Genomic DNA, 21416 nt, shown 5'->3' with positions numbered 1-21416 from the left:
CACTGGTGAACCAGGATTTCCTGAAGGACCTGGATATTTGACAAATGCCCCCAGGTGATTCTGATCTTCAGGCAGGCTTGGAAAACTGTGCGTGAAAGAAATTTCCTTTTTCTTGTCTCACTGTTGGAAAATATGGCACTCTACTTTCTAGGATACTCTTTCCAGGATATCCATCTATCCATTTTCCAGGATACTCTTGTGAACCTGGGAGATCAAACGTAATGTTGCCTATGTGAGCGCTTGAAAACTTGCAAAGCACTGAATGACTGAAGCTTCCGGTGTTATTATTTGTAGAAACATTCCCTAGTACCAGGTGATTTCATAGAAATGCTTGGTGCACTTCTTCTTCTTCTTCTTTTTTTTTTTAATCACCTACGATGATCTTTTAAATGTCTACAGTTTTCTTGAGGCTGGCACCTTTTCATTCCCTTGGTATGTTCTTTGCAGGTGCTGAACTTCTGGGAGCCTTGCACAGTGGAACAGTAAGACTACAAGCCCTCTAGACAGGGAATTAGTTTCTCTGTGTGCTTGATGAAATTCCCAATATGTCAGGTAAAGGGAGAAACCATCCATGCCTCTCCTAATCATGAGTCAAAAACAGGTAGCAGGTGGAGACATATAAAATACCTGTTTGCAGTTTCCCCAACCCTTTAGGCGACATCATGGACCACCATGGGTGCTTAGGGTCTGAGTCAACCTCCCACTGGCTCCCTATTCATTGAAGTTTTGTTCCTGAAACCATTTTCCACGCCGCAGCCATCAAATTACCTACACCTGACTCACAGTTCCATTTGTGGAAATAATATTCAACTTCTGTAAGTTTTGTGTTCTAAAACTCTACCCCTTCCCTCATTCCCATTCCCAAGGAAAACATCAGAGACACTAGCTGGAAGATCTAGTCTAAGTCCAGATCAGCTTCCAAATTGTGCCCTACTCTTCCGCGCCAGCAGAACATCTTGGGACTCAGAGAACCCTCTCTGGGATTTATTGTAGAAATCTACTTGGGATGCTCCTCTGTGAGTGACTTGGGAACTCACTGTCAGGGCTTTTCAATCCTAGCTACACATTAGGATTGTCTGGGGAGTTGTAAAGAACATATGCTGATACCCAGGCACTTCTCCCCAGAAATGCTGTTTAGTGGGTTTGGAGTGGGGCCCAGGCATGGGCATTTCTCAGTCTCCCCATGGAGCTTGCTCTGTGGCCATGAGTGAGAAACACACACTCAGTGAATATCTAACAATGGTATTTCAGTCGTCAGGGCAAGCCCTCTTGCTTCTGAACAACCAAGGTGCTTGATGCTTGATCCTCATAGATGATGTGAATCTTTTACATGGTTTCTTTTCATTTTTATTTAGGTTTCCAGGAAACTCAGATCCAGTTTATGATATAATGCTGGGAACTGGCGGGGGGGGGGGGGTTTGCAATTCAGCCTGCATGACCACACACTAACATTTACCATGGTTTACTCCATCTACGCTAGCTCCTTTCTGTCCCTGATTTTATTCTGCATTCTTAAATTTTTTTTAAAATTGATGACATAGGGGCGCCTGGGTGGCTCAGTGGGTTAGGCCGCTGCCTTCGGCTCAGGTCATGATCTCAGGGTCCTGGGATCGAGTCCCACATCGGGCTCTCTGCTCAGCAGGGAGCCTGCTTCCCTCTCTCTCTCTCTGCCTGCCTCTCTGACTACTTGTGATTTCTCTCTGTCAAATAAATAAATAAAATCTTTAAAAAAAATAAATAAAAAAATAAAATTGATGACGTTGATGTGATTTTAGAATTCCAAAATATTTTATAAATGAAGTACGTAAAATGAAACCATGAGTAAACAACTACATCAGGGCTGACATTGCCAAGTTTCATTTTCCTCATCTCTAAAAATTCAGAAACATTCATTTCAGGATACAATTGTGAGAATCAAGTCAGAGTTCACACGTACAAGTGCTTAGCAAACTGCTGTGCGATACAGTGTTTATTATTAGTTCATATTAGAAAGAAAGGGGTGTGTGTTTGTGCGTGTGTAGAGTCGCTAATATGTCATCTTTGGAAGATAAGCATTTTAAGGTCACAGATCACATTGTCCTTGACCCACGGCATGTGAATGTTCAAAGAATAAACAACCCAATCAGTCAGCTCGGGGCAGAAATGTCATCACTGCAGCCTGTGTGACTGGAAGTATCTTTTGACAAACGCATAGCTCTCAGATATTTCAAATTAATGTCCTTGGTTGGTTCAGCTAAAGGGCAATGAAACCAATTCATCAAGTGTCTGGAGCAGAGGGCACTGATGGAAGTGACAACTGACCTTGGGGCAGATACACACACCTAAGACTCAGGACCGAGAGGTTAGCAGTAAACCCCAGGGATACGCAGCTTGATGTCGAACAAATCATTTCCCTTCTGCAAAACAGGGTGAGCACCGCCAAGCCTGCCGGGAAAGGGTATTTTAAGAGCCCTTGAGATTGAGCGTCATCATTAGTAATGGGGCAACAGCAGGAATGTTGTTACAAGCCAGCAGACAGATCCCACGGGCAGGGGCGGTGCTGAAAGACGGAAGTAGGAAAAGTGTTCATCACCCTACTGGGCATTTTCAATCCCCTTCTTTTACCATTTTGCAATGTCTGCCTTTGAGATACCCACAACCTCTGATCTCTACAGCTCAGCACATCTTCTAACACCTCTGTGTTCCACTTGGGGTGCAGCAGAAGGCAACAAGGCACTGCCTGCTGTCTTGGGACAAATCCCCAGTTCTGCCTCTTCCCATCCTTGACACAAGAGCATTAAGAGAAGCCTACATTCTGCTCAGGGCTGGGGCATCACTGAAGGAGTCTGGGGGGCTTCAAACCCAGCCATACTTCCCCAAGAGTCATTTTCCAATAGTATATCAATTAGCACCGCATATTCCTTTTTTCTTGCCCCATACACCCACTGGGATACCGTGCCTGCTTTATAACCAGATCTCTGTTCATCACAGAGATCAATGACGAAAACTACAAGAGCTATTCACAAGCAACACTACATGCTCTTTAGATATAGCTGTTTTAATAGGTGAACATGCTTTGGAACTGGGCCAGCAAATGACGAGTCAAGCGAATGTTCACAAGCTTTGACTCTGTAGCTGTACATCTATGAATTCATCCAATGGAGATATTCAGAAATGCAACAGAGCCTTATATACAAAGAACTTCCCTGCTATATTATTTACAGTGGCAAAATAAATAAGTAAATAAACATGAAATATGTGTGACTTAATTGTCTAACAGCAGAGAGTTGGTTAAGCAAACTGTGCTAGAGCCAAGTGAATTATTATTTTGCTACTGAAATTATATTAATAAAGAGGGTGTTTTTTTTTAATGGGACAGTGCTTATAACCCAATGTTATGTGAATAAACCAAAACACAAAAATAAATATACAGCACTGTATGGCCTCTGCAAAGCAGAAACCATATGGAAATGAGGAAAGAACTGACAGTGAATGATTGTTGGATAGGGTATTACAGGTGAATTTAATTTTACTAAATTCTGTTTTCTGTTTTTTTTTTTTTTTAAGATTTTATTTATATATTTGACAGAGAGAGAGATCACAAGTAGGCAGAGAGGCAGGCAGAGAGAGAGAGAGGAGGAAGCAGGCTCCCTGCTGAGCAGAGAGCCCGATGCGGGACTCGATCCCAGGACCCTGAGATCATGACCTGAGCTGAAGGCAGCGGCTTAACCCACTGAGCCACCCAGGCGCCCCTGTTTTCTGTTTTTAAACATGAGTAAGTTCTGTTTCAGTTTTCAGAAAAAGAATTTTTAAAAATATGTTTCAATGCATGGCAAACACAGCCCCTTTGGAGAGCTGTCACCGCCCTCTTTGTGAGGGGAATATTCCAGTGGGGTTCTATACAGAAACAGCATAGGGAGGTGGCTGGGCAGGGGGTGCTATCTGTGTCAGACGCATCCTCTCTGCTGGACAAGTCCCTCTTCGTGGCCAGTGAGAAGGAGGCAGGCTGGGTGCCATCCTGGATGTGAATCACTAGTACACCCACAAACAGGGGTAATGCTATTCCCTAGCCAGACCCCTCATGTCCACTGCTGGAGAGAAATAAAATATTGCCAGGTAGGCCCTTCAAGAGAGAAAGAAAGATGAAAAGCCCGGAATTCGAAAACTGGCATCACGGGATTGTCAAACCATGTCATTGTACCCAGAAGAAAACGAAACATATGGAGGCCAGCTTCATTCCATGCATGCTGACACTTCTTAAGCCCTGAGGAGCTTTTCATAACCCATCCACCTTGTCCCTCAGAAAAGATGACATGAGTCAAGCTTTCCTGTGTAGCTTCAAGGGTGCAGGCAAAGGCACTTGGTATGGGTATTACGTGGCGTTCGGAGGAATACAAAAGAGACAGATGGTTGAGTGAGCTCTTGGGCAGCCCCATATCTGGGACAGAACACAGACAACAGCAGAAAACATGCAAAGAAAGAAAAAAACGGCATTTGATTTTTCAAATTCCAACCAAGAGATTAACTCATTTGTTTTTATTTGGTAATCAGAAGAACATACAGGTACTTATTCATCACTAGATGATGGGGGAAATTGTACATCGACAGACTGTCAGCCTCATCTGTGCAATAAAGATTTACAAGAAACACATCTTGAGTTTATTGAGAGCAGTTTAGCATTTCTGTTTTACATGAATCTTGAGGAATAATTTTTGCATTTCGAGGTGTGATGCTATGGTATTTGAATAGTTTGTTTTCATACAAACCAGTATCATAGGGAACAAAACACTCTTCTTCAGAATGGATGGCCATTCTCTTGCCCTGTGATACACAAATGCAAATTGCAACCTGCTTTTTATCTGCTAGAGAGCTATTTTACATCATGGAAGTACATCCTCTCACCGCTATAAAAACAAACATAAGTACATTTTACCATCTTCCCTCTTGGAGGAGCATTCTTAGAACACACCCAGAAATCTCCTCCTTATCCCTCAAAGAAGTACTTATTTGGCATGATTTGGACTGAGTTTGGGGGTTTGGGTTCTGCTTGCCTCCCTCTTTTGAGTCTTGTTAAACACTCCCGGTATCAGTCCAGACACCTCTCACAAATCCAGCGGAACAGCAACAAAGTCTAAGGCTGAGATGAGCTGAGTTATCCATTCACACAGGGCCAGCGCCCATGCCGGGAGAGGGGTTACAGACCCCTGGTGAGCGCTGGCCATTCTTGTGTTCTCTACTGAGGGAAGGGGAGGGAAGGTGAAGCCTCAGAGTGACTCATCTTGCTTTGGGTAACTGATCTCCCATGAGGATTTCCTTTTTCCTGCTTCCTTTCCTCAATCTTTTCCCTCCTCCACAGCTACCTATCCCATCCTTGGCACCTGACATTTCCTCATGTTAATTCCACTGGAAGAAGATGCTTCTCTTTCCCCCATTATTTTGTGTTTCCTTGTGCTAAAATGATTCCACAGGCAGAATGGCTTGCCTGGACAGAGGCGAAAGAAGGAGTTATGAAGGTAGAAAATGGGAGAAGAAAAGAAGGGAAAGATAAAAGAAAGGTATGAAAAAGGAGAAGACTCTTAAATTAGGTAGGGGGAGGAAGCAGGCTGTACAGTGGGCACCAGAGCCGATAAAAACCCAACTGAGCTCTACAAATGAAAATAGCAAATATTTTTAAAAATTTTTTTACAGCATATAAAATCGTATAAAAATATCAAAGCAAGAAATAAAGGAAAATGTATAGTCTACAGTTCTATCTCTAGAATCATCTACTGGACGATACCTACAGCTGTAGGTTTTTACTATAAATCTATGTATATTGGTGTGTGACTCTGTCTCTGTACCATCATACATACACCCACTCAAAGACAAGGACACAAGTATACAAATACTTACCCCAAGATAGATCATGACAAAGAAGCAAAGACTCTACAATAACGTGCCTCCAGGGCAATCTACTTAAAAGCCAATCTATAGCTATTGGGTTTTAATGAGCTTTATTTGAAATGAATTACCCTGCACAATAACCCGGCAGAGAAATTCTTCCGCAGGTTAAGAAGGCCGCTCCCATGAAAATACATGGGTTCAGTGATCATGGCAGAAGCCATGGGAGCTTCCATGAGGGCACCCCCTGGCCTGCTCCAGCCAGCATGTATCTCCAGAGATGCACGCTCTTCCCAAAGGAGGTTGAATAAGTGTGCCCCTAGGGTGTTGAAAGGACCCACACACCTCCCCCTGCTTCTCCTGGCTCAGTGGATAGCAATCTACGCTAGGTCCAAGTTCATTGAGGGAAGCCAGCCATGGCCAGTGTGGATCCACTTCTACCTGGGGAACAGGATCCAGCATAAATGTAAAGTCATCTTAAATACATCTACAATATCTTAATGAAAAATGGGAGAGGTGGGGGCAGATTAGTTAAAAGAACCAGAAAGTAATAATGTTTAAAAGGATTTCCATGAATTTTTCAGTCTCGGTCTCCCACGGTACCCACCTTTGTTTAATGTAAAAACAAGGTGTTCTTTCAATGAAACAATCCTTGATGACTGCAGACTTTCCTAGAGAAGTATGCAGTCTTTTACAAATGTTGAGAACATCCCATCTTTTTCTAACCTCTCTGAACCCAAATTAACTGAAATCTGTCAAATGTTCTAGGTAGCTCTGCCACCATTCTGATCTACTCTCACCCCAATGCTCAGGGTCTTTGACGAGAGGAAGTCTTAACTGAAATCTGTTCTTGGCAGGTAATGCGTCCCCAGTTCTCAAAGGGATGTTTCATAGAAATATTGTGCCATTCATTACAATTTTTTTTAAAGTTCACTTTCTAAGTGATTATGAGGCCTTTAATGCTGGAGCAATATTGATGAATCATAAGTATTACTTTCCATTTATTCACACATAAGATCTAATATAACATCATTAGTGCACCATTATGTTCTTTAATGTCCAATTTTCTGTGGCTCAGTGCTGTACCAACCATAAGTTCAGTAGAGCAAAATTGGGCCATGATTCCCCACGCCGCACATATAGGATCTCCTATTTGCTGCAAGACAGTCCACTTTGGATTTTAACTATTTCAACTTGGATTACAAATAAGTTCACTGGTATTTCATATAGATTGGTGTCATCATCCCTTTTGGAAGAACAATTTCAGATAAATCCTGTTTTATTCTGTTTTTATTTTTCTTAAATCTGAAAGCCATAGAGAAAATTTTATTTTATTTCTATTTTTTTCATAAACTTGCTCTGACAATTTCCCCAAAACCACCTGCAATTTCTATCTCTTATGATAAGCTACTCATGTCACTATGGTATGTCTGCATATCCGTGGAAAGTAAGCCTTTAGCGATATGCTTGGCATATAGGAGATGCTGGGCTTTGTTGGCACTCACAGGTGGATAGCGGAACACAGCTAGACAGTTGTGCACCTACTTCCTGAATGCTGACTATCTCTGGGCCGTGTTTGGTGGTGGTTGGGGTGGGGGGAGCAGCACTGCAGCTCCTGTTGGGATGTGTGGGGATCTCAGAATCAGAACAACATTTCTAACTGGAATCTTTATTGGGGACATAATACTGCATACATAGACTTTAATCTTAGAATCTCTCATTATGAGAAAAAGACTGACTGCTTTTTTTCTTTTGTTTTTCCCTATAGCCCACAGAGGACATTATGAAGTCATGTTTATCATGTCTCTGCTCAACGGTGAAGAATAGAAGAAAATATATATTCTTTCTCTCTATCTCTCTATCTATTTATCTATCATCTATCTAAAGAAAAGTGATCCATCACAGAAGTGATACAAAAAGACCAGTATTCTTACTCCCAAAATATGGATTAGGATTACAAAATTGGTCTCCATCTGTTCGTCTGCCTTCTGCCTCATATCCCATCATAATGTTGCTCTTGACTTGTTCACTCTCCAAATTTACTAAAGGCATGGTTCTAGGTGGAAAATACAATACAGTGGCTTTAGTTCCGCAAATGAAATAAACAGCCATGCTAGATTCTTCTTTGGCTCTCCGATGTGTAGATACTATTTTTCTGTTTAAGTGTAACAGGCCTTTAATAGAATCCTGTCAGATGTTTTCAATAGTTTTGAAAAGCTCCAAGAATGAAATGGGTAATGGAAGAAAATCCATTTAAATTTAATGGGCTAAAAATGACTCTCTTGCCTGCTGCTGTAAGTTATTAGGGCTCATAATCCAAGAAAGGTTGGCATGAATAAAAGATGGAATGAAGACCTCCCAATGGATCGGTCGTTATGTCTCAAAACATAGCACAACCAAAAAACCTGGATGTGGAGCTCTTTGGTGACATAGGGTCTCCCAAACTTCAGGGTCAACTTCATTTGGAAAGTGTTGCACCCAGGGACAGGTAGAAACTGTGGTTTGTCTATGGTGGAAACGTCCCTTTACTGCTGATCAATTCTTAATTGAGGTGTATAAGCCCTTGCTTTCTGCCTGACTGTGTAATACTGAGTAAGATGCCGGACTCCAAAAAAGGGAATAATGTGTATCCCATATTGCTGCTCCTTTGGAAGCTGTTTCAAGAGAACAGAAAGACCACAGAAAGTGCACCAGAGCTTTGGAAATATTGTTCTTCCAGTCAATACTGACTGGGGATCATAATGTCAATGTTTTATCAACTCCAGTATTAATTAATATTACAATAATACATTGTTTATATTTTCAAAAAGTTGATAATTTTGCAGTTTTACTTAATGCCCCTTCAAAATAATTGTTAAGGATTTAAAGATGAGTTTCATGGAGTTTTGCTTCTCCACAATGAGAATTCCAAGCAGAGTTCTATACCGAATGAAACTCTCTCCCCATTCTTTTTCAGCTAATTAGTGACTTAAAGCAAATGGAAAACATTACCATGTCTTTATTGTTGCTAGAAAAAATGGCTATATTCCTGTTTCTTTTTCAGATCTCGTTTAGTCTCACTTGTTGAGTATAAAAGGGAAGTTGTAAGCTTTCTATTTTGACCGGCTGCAAAGCTCTACATACAAAAGTACAGAACAGAAATGAGGTAAAAAGTTCAGGTTCCAAGATGAAAAACTGGACATGCCCTGGTTGTATTTCCTTCCTATACAAAACCATAACACCTCAAAGAGCATAGTTTGCATCCCGATATCCCATGGATGGTATGTGTGTCATAGGCATACTTTTTTCAACCAGCAGAATCTTTGGAGATTTATGAACTCATTGCCAGTATTTAAATATTTGGAGAGGGTTTATATAAAATCCCAGGTATCTAGGACCACCTTTCCTACATAGCACTCATCCTGTTGCTGACTAGTAACTGCCCTGTTTCCATAAGACATATCTCAATATACAGAAAGCTCCAATTCCTCACAGTGCCTACTGCTCCTTACTGCCTCACTGATACCAACTGCCATTGATCACAGTAACTCTGATTTTACATGGCTTTGCTTTACTCATTTGCTCAACCTATTAGGCCCCTGGTTTGAGTTTGTGACCACATTATTTATTGTGGTCACTGTTACAAAAGCAGAGGGAGCAACAGAAAAATATGTGTTATTACAAGGCAAAATGTAAAGCTGACCAGAGAACTGTGTTTAAATATCAGTACAAACTGGGCATTTGATGCAAGAGTTCTTCAGCTCTTTCTGTTGGGGAATATTTCAGTGGGGGCAAGAGGCCCTGTAGACTACCCTTTCTGTCTGAAGAAATAGCAACGTTTTGCTTTAGTAATAAGAAGATTTTTGAAATGTTTGTTTTGGTGTTTTTAACGTAGAAATTAAATCTGCAATGGGGAACACACCTAAGCCTACCATCTAGCTTTCTCGCTCTCTTCCTATGATTAGCCCCCACTCCATCACCAGCAGAGTCATGGGGGTTCCCCTTGGGAAGGACTCAAAGATTCCTTTGGGGACCATAACCACCTTTTAAGAATCAGTTTTATCCAAATCACACCATTTAGACTCATAAAATTACCCTTTACTTAGATTCCACTGGATCCCATTTTTGACTTGAATTCAGGGGGGTGAATCTTTATTCTCTTTCCATGCTACATCCACGGTGCTTTCTTTTGGCTTGTGCTGTTAATTATCTCCTCTGTGTTATTTTGAAAGACCCACCAAAATGAGAAGAGTTATTTGACATATCTCCCTGATACTAATTCCCTTAGCACTTCCCTGACTAGAAAGAAGAGTGATTAAGTGAAACCATAAATATCCAAAAGAAGAGGACCGCCGAGTGGTAAGAATTTCAGTAACCATTTAGTCATGGATGCTACCCAATGAAAACAATGTGTCTCCCACCTAAACAGTACGGTCATCAGCGGAAACATTCAGGTTTCTATTAATGAAAGCACAGATAAATTAAGCATTTACAAATAGAGTCCTATAGGATAATCTCTTAAAAAAAAAAAAAAAAAAGAATGTCCTATATAAATGGAAAGACAAGCATAAGAACCAATTTTAAGTCTGAAAGAACACTGGAGAAAAAGAATGTTCCAGACTCAGGAAAGAAACAACCAGAGACTGGAGTCATCATCTTAGCTGTGATGAAGGACCAGCACGGCTGTATCCACCATCAGTAGCCAGTTAAAAAAATAACAATTTAAAGGAACGGCATCGACAGTAGTAAGATGGCAATTACTGCGCATGTGGCTTTTTCAGGCCTCCCTCAGCATATCCAGGATGTCCATCCTCATCAGGCCAGACAGGTGCCTTGAAAGCAAGGGCATTAGCAAAGAATTCTGAGGGAGTCCCTTCACGTTTTGTTTCTGTTTGTGCAAAAAGCTCAAGTTGTTTGGTTTGCTTGGGGGAGGATTTCCCCAGAGTTCTTAGACCTCAAACCAGCTCCCAGAGAGCCATCTCTTGAAAGGAGGTGGCATGAGGGAAGGCCAAGTGTGTAGGGGGAGGGGGAGCTTGTTTCTGAAAGTTGGACACCTTCCCCAGATACGGGTCTTTGTGGAAGGAGAAGGAGAATGAAGAAGCTCAGCTAAAATGATGCAAGACACTGGCAGCCTCTTTTATTGTATGTGAGGTGTGTTTTACTCTTCTGAATCTGAAAAAAAGAAAAAGAAAAAGAAAAGTGTCAATGCTGCCTTTCCCCCCACCCTCCTCCACCCGCCGGGTCTGAGGAGAAAAAAATCTGAGGAACAAAAAAAGAGGGGGGAGGGGGTGATCAGTTAAACATTTCCATACTAGTCACTGCTGTCTCCTTTGTAGCACCGTTTGCTCTGTTCATAAAGGGAAACTCTCCGTGGAGAATTTTAAACACTGGTTACATTCGAAATCTTAATGGTTACTTTCAACTTGATTATCAAACATTTGGTTCATGCAATATGGATACTAAAATACCTTATTTTGAACCAAGATGACAGCACCTGCCAGATCGGGCCAATGTGCCTCAGGGATCAGTGGGATTGGAAGAAACCGGATTCACCAAATCCCAACCATGTCCATACCAGAAGCAATGTTTTTCTCTCTTAGAATTTCTGCACACCCACCTACCCCTCAGAAGCTTCCCCAAGAAGATTTAAAGCAAGATGTATCCCAAGCGAAATCATTATTCAGATGGGTAAATCACCTGACTTCTCTACTGGACCCAGAGTGAGGTGGCGGAGGAGGAAGACAAAGATGGAAACAGGACTAAGTTGATGGAAATAGACAGTACTGGATTTTTTTTTTCCCCCACGTGGCATACTCTATTCCATGCAAGCTCACTAGGCTTTGACAGAATTTCTAAAAAGCCAGCAGACAAACAAAAAGCATGTTATTGCTTCCCACGAATGTTGCAGGGTCTATAAGTTATCATGCCTTATAGTTAGAGATGGTTCCCTCCTGTGCAGGGAGAGAAGTACAGTGGCTTAGATTTTAAGGATAACACCGTTTTCCTACAGAAATGTTAGGAGTCACTTGTGGATAAGCAACATTTCCTATTCAACTTGAAAGACTGAGATACTGTCCTAAATGAGAAGTAGTTGAAATTAGGCAGCGAACTAGTTGAGAAATGGGAGAGCCCTATCTGATCTTTTGAAATTACTATCAATTTTCAATTTTCCAGGAGTCATTGATACGATTGATCCTCCTGTTGTTCCTCTTTCTTCATTTTGGTTCCATGTATGTTTACCCTCCATCAACACCTTCACCCATTTGGCAGAAGTAACAGAAAAGAGAAAAACTTCTGACCAGTTAGTCCGATGCTGGCACCGGCAGTAAGGGAAGTCATGAGTTGCCTCTCCGGAACTTGCCAGTGAGGGAAAGGGGTGAAATAAAACCTGAAATCAAGGACTAGAAATTTCCCCCTGGTTCTGATCGTCTGTACAATTTGGTCTGGGTGGCAGTTGCAAGGCAGGTCTCCTCCTGAGTGCTTTGGCTCCACCATTACCCATTTGAGGTCATATGTAATGACTCCTTTCAGACAGTCATCATAGCACTAACTACCCTAGGAGATGTCCCCAGCCCCCCAAATATAAAATCCAATTTTATTATGATGATATAAGTCTGAGGTGATTGTTTAATAAATGGCCCATTGGTTGGAAGGATGCTAGGAAGAGCTGACAAGGACCACTGTTATACCAGTGAGCCTCAATTAGCCAACAAGGGAAGCGATTCACATCTTTTTTCATGAAGCCTCTGTGAACGGTAGCCAGCTGTCCAGCCTGCGGGGTTCCAGAGATGGAAAGAAGTCCATCTAGGATCTTAATGGATCCCAAAGGCCCTAGAAAGAAGACCTTTTTCCTTTTCCAGTCATTGCTTCTGAATGAGATGGGAAGTGACCTGCTATGGATGTCCACCCTCCCCTCCACCGTCTTCTGGTCAAGGGATGGAGGGAAGAGGTAAATAAAGGAAACGTGTGTCTAAGCTGCACCTATGTTCATTAAGTACAACCAACAGTAAAAGCTGCTCTGTAGCTGGGTCTGGGACCTGCATGACTTCCTAGCCTTCCCAAACACAGGTTCTCCCAAAAGTAGTTTCTGTTTCTAAATCTCTTAGGGCATTTGCTGTAAGGTGTCTCCCATCACAGCTACCTTCAAGATGTAGATCCCTTGAGGGCAGGAGAAACATCACTTATCTTCCTCACTCTTTGCATATATTACAATGCCTGACACATTGCACATGCTCAACAAATTATTTTTTAATTGAAAGCTAGTGAATTAAGTAAGTATCAAGTAGATGGGACAGATACAGAAGCATAATGATGGGTAGGAAGTCTCTCACCACCCTTTTTGAAAATCTTTTCATAGCAGGAAACAAAATATAAGAAGAAAATCATAAACATATTTATTTTATATTTTATTCAATAATAAGGTAGGATATGTCAAAAGCATGTATTTCCTTTGGAGAATTTGCCCCACTGTGGAGACTAACACCCCGGAGAAGGGGCACCTGTCGTACATGTGGCTTTGATGTGGTCTGTAAATCAGGCTTGCTCCCTACTCATTCCACACTTCCTCCCTCAGCACTGAGTGTCCTATATTTGCTCTGTTGTGGTTGGGTTTTGCATCTTAGCTTTCAGTTTAAACTAAAATTGGACAAGCATTTTAAGCTAAAATTGGATAAGACCACAAAGCATTAGGAAAATAAGTTCCTGAAGACAAGTAAGTGGCCACTCTGTATTTAACTGAGATAAAGAATCATTTTTTTTGTTCTAGGCTCTCCGAATTTCATTGATTGAAAATCTACATTGGCTTTTTGGAGGCCACAAAAAGCAGTTAAACTCAGCCACCTATTTATGATCTATAAGCAGAAATGGAAAATATCTTCACCTAACTTGGGATACTGCGAGAAAATATCTAAGGGAGTGCCATCCACCAACGCACCCGCCCCTTGACCAAAGACTTCTTGCGTCTCTCAAAGGGGTAGCCGTGGAGGCTCTGAATCCTGAGGCACAGGCTATATGAATTCACAGAACCATATTTACTCCAACGAAATGCACAACAAAAAATGTTTCAGCAACTTCATTTGAAGAATAAAGGAGGTGGAAATTGACAACAGTGTGGCCTTGTTTATTCCACTCTTCCCACGCTACTCCTCCTACAGGTAAGTGGAGATGCTGTCTGAAACCATTCGGTTTAAAGATAATTGTTTTAAGAAGAGGCTTAAATTTCGATTTAACGTGATTTGACTCTTAAAATGTGTTTATCTGTCATAATGTTTATTCCTAAATCATCTACGAATCTGGCACCAGGCTTGAAAAACAACTGTAAACACTTTTCTTTTTCATTTTTCTTGGTTTTGATTTTTTACAGCCTGATTCAACTATCATCCAAGCTCAAAGAAATAAGCTGACTTGGCTGAGAACAGAGCTGGGATTCAAACCAGATTTTCGAGTTCCAGAAACTCTACCATAGCTGCCTCCTTATGGAGTCAACTTTCTATGAAAACAACAAAATACAGTAAGCAATGGAAAGGAAGAATAAAAGTGGCAAAATCAAACCCAATTTTAGATGTCTAGTAGAATTATTGTGGGCTTATAAGTGGGTTCTGGTTTCGTTTGTTTTTTTAATAATGGGGAAATGCTAAAAACAAACAAATATTATTTTAGATATAGCTGTTAGAATTTATCCAGACATTTCACTGTTTTAGGTCTTAAGTGCTATTTTAAATGGTTATCACTAAATATCCAAAAACATATACTGCCTGCTTTCTCCCTGCCTCAAATGATAATGGATATGATTACAGTATGATTGTTTTAAGTTAAGTTCACTGCATGTAATACTAATGCTACAGCCCTGCTAAGATAGATGGGTGGATGGATGGATGGATTAACAGATGGACAGACAAAGTAAGTAAGTAAATTTATGGGAATATTAACTTCCTGAAACTTCCTGTTGCCTATGCCAACAAGATGAGATCTTAAAATTTACCCATTTGATCCAAATTCACAGAATAAGAATAGAACAAAAGATGGGCAGTTTTTAGCTCCAACCCTCGCCCAATTTTTTCTTTTCTTTTGATCCATGGCATCTGTGTTATCACTGAGAATAATGATGGTATTAAAGTATTAATTTCTAACTTTTCTGCCTTCTCTTTCCCTTTAAACAGCATGGTCTTTTCAAACTAAAAATCTGTGAATAACTCTCCCTCTCTGCCCCACACTACCCAACATGTTTTACTGTTTTTCGTCTCTTATTAAGAAATTAGTACTTTAATGCCTAAGGAAACAATGAAAACATTTGACTCTGTAAGTGCTCCCAGACCTGCCCCACTCTTGAGAGGTAAGTAAACAGCAGGCAGCCACAGCCCATACCACTCCTTTGTGCCGATGAGACAACCTAGAATTGTCTGCATAGGAGAGTTTTTATTTCTGACCAGTCTTTGAATCTGCTGTTTTTGAAGTCAACAAGAAGCCAGAGACCATAGAGACCAAGGAAGTCCTTCAGAGAAAGTGAGGCTAGAATTTTAGACCTGAAACATTATGACTGCTCTTCACGTTTTCTCAATTTTATTAGTTCAGGAAAAGCAATGTAAGATTCAAAGTGAAAGAAGAAAGAAATATTTTTTCTCAAGTTTTCACTGTGGCTCCAGAGTAGAAAATAAAAATAGCATGTATGATAGAGGGCTAATACTTATGAAATACAGATGTCACTTGAAGATTGTGGTGCCATTCTGTGGAGAATGCTAAGAATAAACACAAAGAGGAAGCTTTGATACTTGCTTGATACTGCATTTTTAACTGTTCTCCTAGTGTGTGGGTGTCTAGAAAAGAAATGGCATTAACAATGTAGACAGTGCTAGCTCCTGAAATTGGCACATATTTACTGCAAAGGCAGCTGTTATTTTAATGAATTTTTTCTAATGTTAATAGAGCTTCTTTTGACAAATGCATTGTTACTTGTGTTCCTCCATTCCATGTGTAGAATCTGACAAAATCTAAAATATAGGGGGGAAATAGATAAATATTTATTTCATGAATACTAAGAAGTTATTTTTAATCCTGAACATCAGTGTTGAGGGGGGAAAATCACATTTTCCACAGTTCCAAAATTATAATCCTTTCTGTCAGACTGGGTTCCTTTAAAAATACAATGGTACATTAAGAGTGTAACGAAATGTCTAGAAGATAAAGTGAAACAACGAAAGCTTATATACCAGTAATTCCAAGGGAAAAGTTGTTTAAAAAGATTAATTTTGTCATTACCAAAGTGTACCTAATATACTTTTATTTGACATTTCTACTATGTAGTTATTTGCTAAGTGACTGGAATCTAAATGGCAATGTAAAAAGCATAAATTGACTTCAGAAATTTTTTTTTGGTATAACACAATTTAATTATTTTAAACCCACCAATCTTACATTGTATTATATAGATTATATCACCTATATATGCAATATACATACATATGTATATACTATATATATTTCAGTTTCTGTTTCAATACTACAAAGGTGAATTCCAAAGGCACAAAAATGGACAGGAGGATGATAGTAGTAGCATGCCACCTGTTCCTTTATAATCCATCATGAGGATACCTATTATACCCCCTCCTTGAGAAGCACAAAGATATTCACTAAACCTGGAAGTTTATATTAGTTTGAAATGCATGTTTGTAACTGAAAGAGCTAACTGTTCTGATTCACTGTGACTCACCGATACTAGAACCATGTGTAAGTAATAGCCTTTGTACTTCCAAGCTCTCAAGAGTATAAGTCGGTAGTAAAAAGAGCAGGAACATTATTTAGTTCACCCCATATGACCACATCCTAGCCACATATCATGGAATGGTTACTAGTGTTCCTCCAAATCCATCCAAAAAAACAACTGTGTTGGGTTTCAGTGTTGCTGAACTCACAATAACTCTTATTGGGTCAACCTACAGCACAGCTTCTGAAAATAACTAGAAAATAACATTTAAGTATATCAATCAAAATGTTTTGCAACAAAACCCTTTAAAATCCAATTAGTGAGGTTTTGTCCAGATACATGAGAATAGCAGGCAGCTAAAAAATAATTTTGCAATCCTCTCCTTCATTTATCAAACTTTTTGTAGTTTTCCTTCGACAGGGATATGGGAGTGCACGGTTTAGACCCTTGGGTTATCTTACTACTTGAGAAAATAAGGATGTAAAATGTTCTGAAAAACAAACATCTCATGGCTTTTCTTGCTAAACCATATCATTTCTTCACTGTTGATGCTCCGTATGTTAGTACATACACATACATTTGTTAAGTAAATAGGTCACAGGAGTTTTCATGAACAAATGGCTAAGGGAAATGGGGTATTAATCAGAACATGTGTTATTATGATGACTTATCTTAACTGGGACTCAGGGGACTCCAGATGTTTGGTCCCTGTACACTCATGGAAAATAACTCATAAAGATGCTGGATTCTCATGCTGAAGGAAAATTCTTCATTAAAGAAATAGGCAGCTTTTTGTCAATACATAAAGGACTACAGTGCAGTATCTTCCCAGAACTAAGAAAAAAACTGTTATCCTCTGAGAAGGAAACAAGTAAAATACCCAAAAGATGGGATTAACTATTTATAGAAACTACCTCAAGACAGCAGAGGTTCACTTCAGTGGCATGATCAATAGTGAGGTGTACTGCAAATCATTCATTGCTAAAAGCAGTTAAATACTAAAGTTTTATAGGTTCTGTACTTAAAGTAAATTAGGAAGGACTTAAGGTTATTGTTACAGTAGTACTGCCCTAGACGTGAGAGGAAAGGACAGGGTAACAACTAGTGTTATCAGAACTGCTCACCATCCTTGGCCCTTTTTACTCATCACGGTTCATAATCTGATCGTACCTGTGGAGATTTATAAAGGTCATGAAAATCTTGTGGCCTATGATGGGGAATCAAAAACAATGCCTTAAAAACAAAGAGGTTTCTTCAAGATTAAGGTCCAGAAATGCAATCACAAAGAACTAAAAGTAAACAAGAATGATCATCTACTCCAAGATATCAACCTATCTGATGGCTGAATTTGTAGTCAAAAAGGAGACTAGAAAGAGAGGTGCCAAGGAGGAGTGCCTCTTTCACTGTCAGAATACAAGGCATGCAAGATGGCCGCCATACTATTCTTGGCAAGTCTATCCCAATGGTGGAGAAAGATGTATCAAGATATTCTACCTTGAAGTTACACTTCATCAACTAACTCTCCTTACATTCTCAGCTTGTCAAGCAACTTTCTGATATGATTTGAGTTCCCAGTTAGGTTTTCCTTTAGGAGAAAGAAACCACTGACTAGCCAGTTGACAGGAGTATTCCAGTACATATTGTACATCAGTAAATTGGCAGTCAAAACCATACATTGGTTAGGAGTATTGGTGTTAGTGTCAACAGATCTTTTGCAGCATAACCAACTCTTCATTTACTGTCAATAGGAAACTCCTTTTCCATTGTGTGGAGCCCTTCTTGCTAATCAGCTCTTCTCCTTTACAACATCACGCATAGTGTAGGCTCCCAAATGAAGGGATTGATGTTTTGTTTTGTTTTGTTTTCCAGATAAGATAGTTCTTACATACAAAACAAAATGAATGAAAATCCACAAAGTGGGCTTCACGTCACAAATCCTATGTCAAGAATTTTCAAGACTCCATTACCTCTTCTATTACTAAATTGTCTTATGTGTACCTTTCATAAAACAAATTGGGACAGAAGTTTCAACTAGGATGGCCATTAAGACACTTCCCTCTAAGACTTGTAATCCATTAAGATTCTGAAATATAAATGCCTATAAAGTTCCCCATGGCTAGGTAAGATGTATGGGATTGATTTAAATACAAGTATACTGAAGGTGGGCAAAAGTGTTCAATTGCTTCTATAGCTCTGCATGGACCAAGGCACAGACAGCATCAGCTGCAAGTGATACTAAGAAGCCCTGTGGGAAGAAACAGCATTGATTGGAACAATGAGGAAATAAAAGGAAGCATTGACTTACAAGCTATGGTTTTGATAGATCTGAAATAAGGCAGTTCTTTATTCTGGTGTATTAAGACAGCCTAACAACTACTGTCCTGAGTAGTGTGGGGAAAAAATACTTGGAAGAACGAATGAGGTGAGCATGATTCCCTGAGAAGAGAATACTGGGGTACAAGTATTTATACAGACATGAAAACTGATGATGGTCTCAACAAAAACGTGCCTCCTGAATAATGATGTATGTGCCAGTGTGTTTGTTGCTTCTCATATCTCCGAACATGAACTAAGTCAGATACTATCATTGCTGTAAAGACAGACATGTGTCTCAGTTCTTCATGCACCTTCTCCAGGCACCTGCTTTTGTACTGTTTCCTCCCTGGATTTGCAGAGAAGTGCACACCTCCAGGCCTGGGCAGGCCCTATCTATCTCTCACTACCAACTCCACTGCAAAGCAAGTCATGACACTCCACCCTTAAGGCAACTAAAGAAATATTTTCAATGTCAGCCGAAAAATAAGAACACCAAGTACAACTCAAGTGTAAAGGGTTCAGACTATATCCTTCCACTGCTTTTATAAACTGGCACATCTATTATAACAGAACCAAAGGCATCTAACAGAGTCAGAGTCATCCATTCCATTTATTTACCCACTTTCAAACTACTCTGGTAGGATCATCTAGTTAGAAAACAGGAAAAACACAATAATTCTTTGGTTGACTCTTGTGAGTCCTGCAGTAAATCAAGGTCATGAGATACCAGTCTTGTGAAGAATCGCATCACAAGCAAATTCGTGAATGTATACTACAGGACTTTTAATTTCAAGTAGTTGTTCTACATGAACTAACAAGAATATTGGCTCAATTGCCTTTCATGTTTCCTGTATTGAGAGCCTAAAGACAAGACAAGGAGCAACTTAAGAAATACACAGAAAGAGTGGCTATAAGGAAATGAGCTGACAAAGTTGTGTCCTCACAGGCAAAGGGAGGTTGAGAACTAAGAAATTATTAGGTGAATATAATATACAAGTGTAAAATCATCTCCCCATGTATATGTTTTGTTTTGTTTTCTCTCATTATAATTTTTAATTTGGCTTTTAATTTGCATTTCCTACTGATATCTATGATCTCCTTAATGTACCTATTTGCTAGCTGTACATCTCTTCCGTTTTTTCTTTTTTTAAAGATTTATTTATTTATTTATTTATTTGACAGAGATCACAAGTAGGCAGAGAGACAGGCAGAGAGAGAGGAGGAAGCAGACTCCCCGCTGAGCCGAGAGCCCGATGCGTGGCTCGATCCCAGGACCCCGGGATCATGACCTGAGCCGAAGGCAGAGGCTTAACCCACTGAGCCACCCAGGTGCCCCTGTACATCTCTTCTTTGTGAAATGTTTAAATCTTTTGCATGTCTTTAATGAATTTGTTTATTTTCTTATTTTTGAACATTGACATTTCTTTATATATTTTGGATATAACTCTTTTAAAACATATAGGCTTTGTAAATATTCTCCCCAGGTCTGTGGGCTGTCTTTTCATTCTCCTAATAGAAGCTTTTGAAGAGCAGATGTTCTTAATTTATTAAAGTATAATTTATCAGGTTCTTCTCTTATGGTTCATACTTTTGGTGTCAGACCTGGAAAACCTTTGCCTTGAGATTGCAAAGGGTCCTTCCTGTTTTCTTAACCTTGAGTCTTATAATTTAACATTTTCAATTTAGGTTTATGATTTTGATGTTTGCATATGATGTAAAATATAGGAGATAATTTTGCATATCAATAATGAATTATTCCATCACCATTTGTTAATGACTACCTTTCTCCATGGAATGCCCTTTGTCAATAGTAAGTTGTCCATGTACATATAGATCTACTTTTGGACTCTCTATTCTATTGACCCATTTGTCTATCATGATGCTAATACCATGCTGCTTTCATTACTAAGCTTTAAGTCTTCAAACAAGGTCTTCCTTTTTAGCCCTCCAACTTTTCCCTTCTTTTTCCAACTTGCTTTATTTATTTTGGGTGCTATGCATTTCCACATAAATTTTATAATTGGTTTGCTAATTTCTACCCCCCCCAAAAAACCTGCTAAGATTTTAATTGAATTGCATGAATCTGTAGATCAATTTGGAGAGGACTTACATTTCCACTATCTCTGGAAAATCCCCCAATATTTGGCAATAAATACTACGTTTCTAAATAATTCTTAAATCAATGTAAAAATTAAAATAGAAATTAGAAAGTATTTTGAACTAAATGTGAATACAGCATGTTAATATTTATGGCATACTACTAAAGTGGTACTTAGAGAGAAATTTACAGCACTTAATGCCTACATTAGAAAAAAAATCTCAAATTAATCATGTTAGCTTCCACCTTAAGAAAAAGCTAGAAAATAAGGCAAACTCAACTCAAAGAAAGCAGAAGAAAAAAAAAGATAAGGAATCAATGAAATAAAAACAGAAAAACAATGAGAAATATTAATAACAATAATTAGTAAAACTTATCCTCTAGCCAGACTGGTAAGGGGGAAAAAAGAGAAAAAAGACAAATTACCAATATAAAAAAATGATAGATTAAGTCATGATATATTCT

At 39.5% G+C, this 21416-nt stretch overlaps 1 protein-coding gene across 9 annotated transcripts in view; it reads right to left on the bottom strand.

Annotated features, from left to right (window-relative positions):
• PDE1C (phosphodiesterase 1C) overlaps window positions 1-21416 on the bottom strand; it is a 582509-nt gene that overhangs the window by 21396 nt on the left and 539697 nt on the right. Inside the window, exon 19 of one of the 9 annotated variants that reach the window (XM_032304738.1) lies at window positions 6833-11010. The exons of the other annotated variants lie outside the window; for them this stretch is intronic. Within the exon in view, the coding sequence (XP_032160629.1) occupies window positions 10997-11010 (14 nt within the window). The 3' untranslated portion in view covers window positions 6833-10996. Of the gene's footprint in view, window positions 1-6832; window positions 11011-21416 lie in introns of those variants that run through there. 9 annotated transcript variants of the gene reach the window in all.

The sequence above is a fragment of the Mustela erminea genome, chromosome 11 (assembly GCF_009829155.1).
Source record: "Mustela erminea isolate mMusErm1 chromosome 11, mMusErm1.Pri, whole genome shotgun sequence".
Classification (NCBI taxonomy): domain Eukaryota; kingdom Metazoa; phylum Chordata; class Mammalia; order Carnivora; family Mustelidae; genus Mustela; species Mustela erminea.
The sequence above is the reverse complement of the archived record's forward strand: the minus strand, read 5'-3'. Positions and strand labels throughout refer to the sequence as shown.